Source organism: Hakea prostrata, chromosome 2 (assembly GCF_041222555.1).
Source record: "Hakea prostrata isolate BN-2017 chromosome 2, UWA_Hpros_2, whole genome shotgun sequence".
Taxonomy (NCBI): domain Eukaryota; kingdom Viridiplantae; phylum Streptophyta; class Magnoliopsida; order Proteales; family Proteaceae; genus Hakea; species Hakea prostrata.
Genome location: NC_142601.1, coordinates 14314537 through 14325657, shown reverse-complemented (window position 1 = coordinate 14325657; position 11121 = coordinate 14314537). Strand labels below are relative to the sequence as shown.

The 11121-nt window shown below is 39.5% G+C and overlaps 1 protein-coding gene across 4 annotated transcripts; it reads left to right on the top strand.

The window, feature by feature from the left end:
• Positions 1 to 5900: 5900 nt before the first annotated feature.
• LOC149023854 (auxin transporter-like protein 2) lies at positions 5901 to 10627 on the top strand. Of its 4 annotated transcripts, XM_089144330.1 has the most exons (8): positions 5901 to 6070; positions 6202 to 6615; positions 6814 to 7028; positions 7130 to 7315; positions 7397 to 7509; positions 7601 to 7882; positions 8423 to 8888; positions 9908 to 10627. In XM_089144330.1, exons 3-8 carry the CDS (start codon positions 6858 to 6860, stop codon positions 10124 to 10126), a joined length of 1437 nt encoding a protein of 478 aa, XP_089000456.1. In that variant the 5' UTR covers positions 5901 to 6070; positions 6202 to 6615; positions 6814 to 6857; the 3' UTR covers positions 10127 to 10627. The 4 variants fall into 4 exon arrangements, with proteins under 4 accessions (XP_089000456.1, XP_089000458.1, XP_089000457.1 ...); XM_089144332.1 differs by lacking the exon at positions 6202 to 6615; XM_089144331.1 differs by having other exon boundaries at positions 5901 to 6315.
• Positions 10628 to 11121: the final 494 nt, after the last annotated feature.

The following is an 11121-nucleotide window of genomic DNA, read 5'->3' as shown; positions in this document are numbered from 1 at the left end:
ACATTTTCTTTCCTTATTTGGATCTCTTGTTTATATTATTACGCATTGATTATATTATGCTCATGATTATGTTATTGCATATTTGGGAGGATGATTTCCTAGATACTTGTTCTTCGGGGCTGTGGATCACACACTCGGGTATGCCAAATAGGGTACCGGCTGAGTGGATGTGACATATGTTGATTGTGATTGAACTATTTTCTAAGTTCTTTTGAGCTTACCCTTCAGGATATATGTTTTAGATGCCTTTGAAGGTACGAAAGAGAACCCGTGCTTTGGTACGGAGGACCCTTCCCTACATGGTTCAGCTACGGAAGTCATTGGAGAAGGTTATGACCAATGGTGCGACCAATACACAGGTTTGGACCAGATGATGGCTCCTATCGATGGTAGTAGGCATTGTCTTATTTGCCGATGGGATCATGAGTTAGAAGCTGATCTAAAGTTGCAAGAGCACAGCCCTAAGGTGACAAAGATGAAGACTGAAGAAGAAGAAGAGCCTATGGAAGATTGTTGATTAGTTTACTCTTTATTCTTCTAGTCTTTTATTTTTAATTTGTAATAGCTTAGACTTGCTTTAGATTTTCTATCTACCTTCCGCTTGTTTGTAGGGTATATTTCCGCTATACTTTACAGTTATCCTTTTTTATTGGTATCTTTTGTTCCCCACTCTAATATTCCTTTGTGATCCTTCTATGATCCTTTTTGAATTATTTCTTAAGTAACCTAAATACAATGTTTTGTTCTTGCTTTTGATTATGTTATTGTGCTATGTGGATATGATCGCCTTAAACTTAATATTCGAGGTTGTGGATCACACACTCGGATATGCTAGATAGGGTACCGGCTGGGTGGATGTGACAATTGAAGCCAAATGACCCATGATGACAGTGACGTGACTCTGTCTCATCCTACAGCGGTAGCTAGTCCGTGCGAAGACACAACGGTCCACTATTGATCATGCATTGGTAGGGTTGCATATGTTAGGGTTTGGGCTCATAGACATCCAAGGAGCGGCCGGGAGTTGTGAGGGGTCATGAGAGCATCCGCCCCAACAATATTTGTATGACCATAGGGTTAGAGAATGGAGTCCAATAGCGGTAGCCAGTCCATGAGGGTCCTCATTCCTAGGTAGAGAAGGATACTGAACTGAGTTGGTTGGTGCCATAGGGGAAGTATCTGGACTAAATGTAGTATGTCACTGTATGACCTTGCATTGGATTAGAAACCCTGACATGCATCGGTACTCATACCAATGGTTGTGGTGAGAGAGTGTAGACCTAAAACCCAACCATGGTTGATTGACAAGGACTGAATCCCTTGGCCGAGATCCCAACAGAGGTAACCAATTTCTGAGGGATCAGAGTTACTAGACCTACTCAGAGAAGGGATGGTGTTATATTTTAAAGCATGCCCGCCATATAGAGACTTGCATAGTTAGATTTATAGCTACATCCATATATTTGCATATCATTCTTTATACATGTGCTTACCCTAGAACATTGCCGATATGTATGTGAGATGTGTTTTCCATACTGAGTTCGTCAGAACTCATTCCTTTTTGTATGTTGCATTATATTATACAAATGGATATACTGGATCAGGAGAAGTTCCATATGACTGGAGCAACTCCTGTGAAGAAGTCTTGGAGGCGTCAATGGGAAACAGAGATGTATGTCATGAAGCCACCTGTGGATGCATGGAATGCAGTTATAGCACCCATTGATGGCAGGAGGAGGTAGATAGCTCGACATTTTGAGAAGTCTTTGGAGGAAAGCTGGATAGCTCCCTACATTGCTAAGTTCGAAGAAAAGACCATAGCCCTCGAGAGATCTAAAAGAATCAAACCGAATCAATTTAACTTTTGCTTCTGCTGAACTTGATCAATTTTGGAACATATAACTTTATTTCTTTTCTTTGATTCATCCTTTGGAGTATTTGGACTCATGTATTACTTTTCATTTGAATTATTTGAATTTACTCTTGCTATTGATTATTATTGCTTGCATTTACTTTTATTGATAGTAAACTATGGATCCTGTGACGGATCGCACCCAAGGGTTATCGAACGGGACCGATACAGGCGGGTGGGGTGTGACACAAACTATCATTACCTTCCATTCACGCAAAGTCACACATAATTTATAAGAGATTACAAGATATCAAACATTGAAGATTTAAATAACATATCATTCATACAAGACATGGTTGAGTATATTCCTCACCTTTCAAGCTTATATAACTCTCCAAATCTCAACAGTAATCCACCAAAAAGAGAATGCAATTGACCTAAAGTGCCCTGGAAACAATAGAAATAAATGAGCAATAATCGGGAATTGTTTGGAATTAGAGGAGCCAAAACACACACCCAAATAGAGGGCAGGGGGTTGAGGCCATACAGGGCCGGTCAACTAGTCTTGGTCAACTGCCTAGCATAGGGCTCCAGCCAAAAACCCTAAATTAATCTTCGATTCGATCTCAGCTTGAAACAGAACTTTGGGGTCTTCAATTTGACGGTACTAGGGTCCCCAAACTACCTTTCAAACGCCCAATTGGTTCTCAAACGAAAAGCCTTAAAATTGGCTCTTGTGGATGCCCACAGGTGTCTTTAAGAGGTTCAAATCGGTTTCAAATGCAAAGGATTGCATGAACCAATTCTTACAAAGATTGGGAAGCATTGATGGGGCAATAGGAAGTATTTAATATGACCCATCAATGAAAAACAACACAACAATGCAAAAATTAATTGCCTTCAGAAGAGAGATTACAAAGATTATTGAGAATCCTTACCTTATCATGTGATTTCCTTTTGTTCTTGCTCTTTTGCACCACCCAAGCAGTGAAGATACTTCAAAATCATGAGTTCCCTTTCTATCCCATGTTCTCAGCCTCTTTTTTTTCATAAAGAATGTGTTTGTGGGGTTAGAGGTTCATAAAATAGGGTTTAAAACCCAGCAGGGGCAGTTGGGCTACCCAATTACGCATTTTCACAATTGTCATTGGGCATACTCAAAATTTCCAACATCCAACATGAGGAATTGTTTGTGATTGTCATGGCACTATGCTCTTCTGTGCCAGACGTGGATGCAACTACCAAGACTCCATAGTCACTAAAGCTCTTGTAGTAAGAAGAACTCTCTCTTAGGCCCTAGACAAGCGTCTTCTAAACTAATTATTTGAGAATGATAACCAAAGCATCATCTCCCTTCTAAACTCTAAGACATGTGAACCGGGATGGAGGATAAGGTTCCTCATATAAGATATTTTGCAGCTCTCCACAGTTTTCTCTCAAGTCCAGTTCTCTCATGTTTTTCGGAAAGCTAATACAGTAGTAGTTACTATAACAAAATCAGTAGCTATATCTCAATCTTGATTTCTATCTTTACAAAACAGCCCCCTCTCCCCCCTCCCCCTTTTCTCTTGCACTTTTTTGTTAGATAGACTAGGATGTAAGCTCCCTTGGGGTTTTAAATTTAATGAGGTCATCCTATATAGTATGAGTTAATTGTTTCAAAAAATGAATACTTGTAAAAATCCATGTAGTGGTCAAAAATAATTTACCATAATAAAATAATACAAATCATCTAAATGAGTTTACCCAAATGTTACACATATAACATTGTTAGAACTTGAAAATCATGTTGGAGGGTTTAGGCATTAGGTGGTGAGTGGTACCTAAGTATAATGAAGCATTAAAGATAAGAATAAACAAGTACATTATTCTTAACATCTTAGTAACTTTTTTTCAAGTGTAATTTTAGTGAACCTAACTTTGCATGTCATCGAACATTTGAGGTCTTACAACAGAATGATCCATATTCTTTTTTTCTGTTGAAAGAATGATCCATATTCTGATTCCATAAAAGTTTTAATCCAAGACTATAAGTAATTAAAAAAACAATAAAATTAGAATTGTCCTATGTGTATTTTTTTTTTTTTTTTTGGGCAGGAATCCAATGTGTAAAACTCTGCAACTCCTAATATCTTAAAAATTGGAATCGAAACACCCTAAAGGTTTATATAAAGTTTTTAGTAATCAATTTCTTGGTACTAGTCGCTATCAATATGGATCTAGATTGATCAAACTTGCTTACTCCTATTTCCTATAAAGGACTACATTTTTATTTTACATATTTACCCTTATCTATAAACACACTCAACCAAAAATCATTATTGGACCCATCAAAATTGATACAAACTAGCTGATCCATTGAGATCCTCAAATCCTACCCAAAAAAAAATTTGAGATCCTCAATCCTTTTTTTTTTTTTTTTGGGTAAAAGATCCTCAATCTTCGATCACTATCATTGACGTACGTCTCTTCCAACACATATTTAAGAGACTTATCTTTGAATGCTAATAAGATAGATCCCCTTAGATGTATGACAAAAAAAAAGTCAAGATATTATTATTTTCCATTCTTGAAGGTAGAAGGATTGGATTCAGATCTAATACCAATTCCTCAAACCAGGGACGACATTGAGATTTCTTGCATTAGGGTAGGGTGGCCATTTGGATGACCAGCAGCTAGATGCCATGCCGTAGTACTCGGGAACCAATCCTAGTACCACAAATAGGGCATCTAGCGGGTAGACAATTGAATAGATGCCCTGCTTGTAGTACCTGGAAGCCAATCCTCGTACCCAGATGGTATTATCCTCTTGATGGTGCTCGGCTTAAAGTCGACAATGTAAGCAAGATGCCCCAAACAATAACCAGTCTACGTGAAAAGTAAAAGCAAAACCCATCAATTAAAATAAAAAATGGGCCTCTCTTTCTTGAGAGTCAGGTGGCCCACGATCGATTCCCGGTCGGACCAACTTTATAGACCGGAATTAATTGAGATTACAATTTTGATCTGAGAGGAATTGTGAGAATCTTGAGAATAATAAAATTAGAAATGTCCAGTGTGTAATATTTGAGAACCAATCCTAGTTACCCCATCCGTAATATTTGGAACCAAGGATTCGTACTGTCTAGAATTGATCAAGTGCATTAATCACCCAGATTCAACAAGACCACCTCCAACCGCAGCGGTCATTGTGGATGATATTAAAGTACTATGTAGTACCTTTATGTCTTGTAATGTGGTCCATATATCTAGGAAATCTAATGTTGTTGCGGATTTCCTATCTCGGAAAGTCCAGTCTTTTTCGGATGCGACTGCTTGGCTTATTTTCTCTCCTTGGTTGCAAGAGTTATGCTTTCTCGCTCCCTTGACTAGTCCGTCTCTTTAAATAAAGAGTTTGATTACCAAAAGTATCTGTAACATTTGGGAACCAATCTTAGTACCATGGATAGAGCGTCTAGCGGGTAGACGACCCCAACAGATGCCTTACGTAGATGCAAAGGATTTGGATCCACCATGGCCTTGCATAGCCTTTTAAAAGATAAAACCCTCTTCTAAGAATAAAAATATTCCAATAGTAAAAAGGAACATTTTTGTTAAAAGATTGTAAACTTGCAATGGACCCCACCGCTGACTGGTCAATGCCCATCATCGGCTTTCTGCCACGGAGCCATCAGATAATAAGGAAAGGAATAATCAAGTGAGCCGGTAGGAGTGGAAGCGTGATGTTACTCTCGTGATGGTGCTCGGCTTAAAGCCGACAGCCTAAGCAAGCTGCGCCGAACAACAACCAGTCTACGTGTAAAGTAAAAAAAAACCCATCAATTAAAATCATAAATGGGCCTCTCTTTCTTGAGAGTTAGGCGGCCCACGATCGATTCCCCGGTCGGACCAACTCTATAGACCGGAATTAATTGTGTGATTAAGATTTGGATCAGAGAGGAATAGAGCTTTGTTTGATTCAATTTTAAGAAAATCCGATATTTATTTTTTTAATAATGTAATAGCCGTTTGAAGCTGTTTTAGGATTATAAAAGCAAGCTCTGGTTTTCTCAGTTCCTTTACAGTTTACTAAGCAGAACAATGTCTTATTCGCTAGATCTGTCGATTCTCTCTAACTTCTCTTAAAAATCTCTGAGAAGAATCGAATCGAAACGATTATTGGGTTTCATCTTCATTCTGTCAATCCTCTCTCTCGTGCCTCAGCTTTATCTGGAAAAGGTAGAGAAGCTGAAAGAAAAAAAAAGGTCTTTTTAAGAGCAAAAAGGCTATTTTTCTCTTCTTCTCCATCTCCTGAACTGCTTCCAGTTTTACTCCCACTAAATCTTTCTGCAAATCCTCCTGATTTTCAGATTTGACAACTCGCCGTTTTGGTTTCCCACTGCCGTTTCTGCAGAGAAGGAAAAGGGAATTTAATTGGGTGTTTTAGCGGCTGAGTTGTAGTCACTGAGGCTTTGACAGATAAGGTCGATTCGCCCTGTCGGTTCCTTCTTATGCTTAACGCATTAAACTCGTTAGTGAATTCTTAAATTTCTTCTGAAACTGCTGCGCACTCTCCGCTTTTTCTTCCACCTTCAGAAAAAGAAAGAAAAGACATTGGACCAATTATATTAGACTCGTTTCTTTCTCCTCTATAATAAAGTTGGAAAGGAAAAGAAAACTGTTATCCTTTGATACAAGCATCTCCCTTGACGGTTCTGTGCTCTTCACTCTCTCTTAATTCCTCATTCATTCGATACCCACAAGAAAATTCCTTCTGAAATAAGGTAACTGATCGAAATGATATGATTTCTAGATCGCTACGACCGTTTCCTTGCCATTCTTCCTCTTTCTGAGTTTCTCTTTGGTCGCTTGTGTAGAAGATTTCTGGCTCTGTTTTTGGATCTTGGTTTTTTCTTTCTTTTAATTTGCTTTGTTTGTCTTAATTTTGTCTCATTTATACTACTCTCTGTTTTTTGTACCAGATCTAGGACCCTAAAAGGCTTCCATCAGATAAAATTACAGAACAATGTTGCCACAGAAGCAAGCCGAAGAAGCAATTGTTACGAACTACAGCGAGACAACAGAGGCTGATGGGAAGGAAGAAGAAGCAGAGGTTCAGTCCAAGTTTAGTATGAAGAGCATTCTCTGGCATGGCGGCTCAGTTTATGATGCCTGGTTCAGCTGTGCTTCCAATCAAGTAAAAACCAGAAACCCAGAAAAATTTCCCCAGAGCATCGTTTTTATTTGCTCCACTCGTTCTTCTGCTAACCAATTTTCAAATTTGGCCTTTCTTCGCAGGTAGCCCAGGTTCTGCTAACGCTACCCTACTCGTTCTCTCAGCTGGGTATGCTTTCGGGTATCTTATTTCAGCTCTTCTATGGCATCATGGGTAGCTGGACTGCTTACCTTATAAGTGTCCTATACGTCGAGTATCGAAGTCGGAAGGAGAAGGAGAACGTGAGCTTCAAGAACCATGTCATTCAGGTAAATCTCAGCGAACGCAGATCAAAAAAGAAAAACATTTCTTTCAAAGATTCCACTTAAGTTTGAACTCTGTGATTCCAGTGGTTCGAAGTCCTAGATGGGTTGTTGGGTCCGTACTGGAAAGCTATTGGACTTGCTTTCAACTGTACATTTCTCCTCTTTGGATCTGTTATACAGCTCATTGCTTGTGCAAGGTGATGTGAATTTCACTGTTAAAAAGTCATAATTTCTTCTCCTGAACTGAGAAAACAAATCTCATGGTTTGTTTTAATGGATGATGTACAGTAATATATACTACATAAACGATCGATTGGACAAGAGGACATGGACGTATATCTTCGGAGCTTGCTGTGCAACAACGGTGTTCATACCTTCCTTTCACAACTACCGTATCTGGTCTTTCCTTGGACTTGGAATGACCACCTACACTGCTTGGTACTTAACCATCGCGTCTCTCGTTCACGGCCAAGTTGAAGGTGTCCAACACACGGCGCCGACGAAACTGGTTCTGTATTTTACCGGCGCCACCAATATCCTCTACACCTTCGGCGGACACGCTGTCACTGTGTGAGTAAATCTCCTCTACTGCTTGCAGCTTTTGCTGGTCATTTAGGGGTTTTGAGATTTTCTATGCAACCAGACAAAATCATGGGGAAAGAGAAAAACTGCTTTTCCTGTTCTCATTACCTGTATTACTGATTACCCCAAAAGCCCATTTTGGTCATTTCCTGTGCACAGGGAGTTAGTAGGTAATCACTGCTGTGTTACTATGTTATGTAAGATGCTTGACTATGACTATGGAGCTTCTACCCAAAAAAAAAAAAGAAGACTGACAATGGAGCCAAAACTCTGTCATGTCTGTCTTTTAACCTTCAAGTTCAACACCCTATACTGGGCTAACCTAGTCTACTGTTTTTAGACCCTATAATAGGCTTAGACTAGGCCTAGTCTAATGTTTTTAGACTAAATTGTCTCTCTTTGACAATAAGTTCAGTCAAGCATTTTAATCTATCATATACTAAACTGGCTTAATCTGGCTTCATACATTAAATTGGTTTCATTAGGCACATAACACACTAGTGGGTTAATCTCACGTTGTTTTGTCAGGGAAATAATGCATGCAATGTGGAAGCCACAGAAGTTCAAGTACATCTACTTGCTAGCAACGCTCTACGTGTTCACCCTAACCCTTCCATCTGCAGCTTCGGTATACTGGGCCTTCGGTGACCAACTCCTCGACCACTCAAACGCATTCTCTCTCCTACCCAAGAGCCGTTTCCGTGATGCCGCGGTCATCTTGATGCTCATCCACCAGTTTATAACATTTGGGTTTGCATGTACGCCGTTATACTTTGTGTGGGAAAAGGTGATAGGAATGCACGACACCAAGAGCATATTCCTGAGAGCGTTGGCTAGATTGCCAGTGGTGATACCAATCTGGTTCTTGGCCATAATCTTTCCCTTCTTTGGCCCTATCAACTCCGCCGTTGGTGCTCTCTTAGTTAGCTTCACTGTCTACATTATTCCTGCGCTTGCCCATATGCTCACCTACAGAAGAGCCTCTGCTCGTCAGGTAATTTTTTTCTCTACTTTCACCTCTGTGGGCATTTTGGTAATTTCACGTGGGCTTGACTACCATTCTTCTAGTCTTCACGACACTTAAAAATGGTTGAACCGGGTTCGGATTTGGGTTTGATATTTACCTACAGAAGAGCCTCTGCTCGTCCTTTTTTTTTTTTGGTAAAGAGCCTCTGCTCGTCAGGTAACCTTTTTCTCTACTTTCACCTCTATGGGCATTTTGGTAATTTCACGTGGGGTTGACCACCATTCTGCTAGTTTTCACGACACTTAAAAGTGGTTGAACCGGGTTCGGATTTGGGTTTGACATTGGTTCAGTTTTGAAGTAAGGGGTTGGAGGGGGGGTTTCTTTTGTCATTTCACTCTGTTTGAGTAATTGATTGTTGTGATACCAGCGCGTATGGCTCACCATGGGTGATTGTTTCCCAATTCCCAAACAGACCTATTTGGTGACAACCACATTAGTTGAAAGAGCCACACTACCAGCATGTGAGAGATAAGATAAGCATTTAATGCTCTTTTAGTGGGAGATTGCTTCACTCTTGCGCATTTACTGTTTTACAAACTTTTGGATCGTCGGATCCAAAATTTTCGTCAAAATTAAAATTTATTTTGATCTAAACTGTTAAATATGAATGGTTAAGATCGAGATTTCGATCTGACAGTAAAAAATGTTTAGCTTGATAGTGCATTAAATGCATAGGACTAAGCAAAGGCCTTTTGGTCACCTTAAGAAATAAATGTAGTTGACAAGAGAGTATGGTGGGATGTCCTTCTCAATTTGGTTTTATGCAGCCAATGTTTTTTTTTGTGTACTACGCTCGTTTGTACTTCTACATCAATGACAGAGAATCTTGTCTCTAAGTATGACTAAATCTTCAATCACTCCTGGCTCATTATTGGCTAATTGACCCTACATGGCTTCTTAAACCACTAGCCGGTTCGGTTTGGTCTGGTTCTTTTCTAATTTTTGTGATTGTGATCTCTCTGAAATTGTTGTTTCTCTTGGTGCAGAATGCTGCGGAGAAGCCACCTTTCTTTCTACCAAGTTGGACGGCAATGTACATGATCAACTTGTTTATAGTCGTATGGATATTTGTGGTTGGGTTTGGGTTCGGTGGTTGGGCCAGTATGACCAATTTCATCAGGCAAGTTGACACATTTGGCCTCTTTGCCAAGTGCTACCAATGTAAACCACCTTCTTCAGCTGCTCATGCTCCCAAACATCACTAGCAAACTAAGTCTTGACACAATGACGAACCGGGTTGAGCCAAACCAGACTCCCTTGGTCCAAAGCAATCGGATTCTATATCTTGTATTATACACTTTAGTGGGTTGCTAGCTAGGTGTGGGAGTGTGACATAGTTTACCCCAATTGTGGTGTTTGCTTGTTTTTTTTTGGTGGAATTTCTTAAAAATAGATAGATGGGATACATAGTGTGGAAATGTTGATTCTTATGCTGGCAAAGTTAATCTTTTATATAAATGGGTTTGTTTATCATAAGAAGAAGCTTTAATGCCTAGTTTGTTTCCTAATTGTAGTAGTGTTCTCGCATGGGACTTAATCTAATAATAGTTGGATTAGAATATTAGTAGTGTGACCCACCAATTGTATACTTATTCGAATCCAATTATTATAAGAGCACCACCCCCACATGGAGCATGAGATGGTTCTCACATCATATCATTCTCTCTCTCTCAAATATTGTGAAAATGACACTTTTGACCTAGACTTTTATTCCTATTTTGGTGAAGTGGGGCCACATGGGCTTCACGTTGGTGGCTCTAGGGATCACATGCCACAATCTCCTCTCTTAAGCCTTGATAGATTCTCTACTCACATGCGATTATTGTACACGATCAGACGTGAAGGTCCATGAATCACATGCTACACTCTCCCCCTCTCTTAAGCCTCCATAGGTTCTCTACCCACGTGCGAGTGTTCTACGCGATCAGAGATGAAGAAGAAAATATCACATGGGTTACATATGTTTGATTAGTCAAAAGGTAGTTTAAGTTGACTTATGTAAGTGTATGTGAGACATTATGTCATTCACTAATTTCATGTATGCGATAGTTTCTACCATAAAAGGTTAGGGGTGTGATGGTCATTTTATGCGCTCTACGTCTGTACATGATTAGAGGGTTTTTGTTTTGTTGTGTTTGTTTTTTTTTTCGAGATAATAACTGTTAGCCCTTATGGTATAGTTAAATAACAACCTTACCAA

What these genes read in the sequence shown, in the direction of transcription:
- LOC149023854 (XM_089144332.1), top strand. Translation starts at nt 6,858, where the DNA reads ATGTTGCCACAGAAGCAAGCCGAAGAAGCAATTGTTACGAACTACAGC. An exon ending in TCAAGAACCATGTCATTCAG is followed by an intron (nt 7,316 to 7,396) that starts GTAAATCTCAGC and finishes CTGTGATTCCAG; the next exon opens with TGGTTCGAAGTCCTAGATGG. An exon ending in GAAGAGCCTCTGCTCGTCAG is followed by an intron (nt 8,889 to 9,907) that starts GTAATTTTTTTC and finishes CTCTTGGTGCAG; the next exon opens with AATGCTGCGGAGAAGCCACC.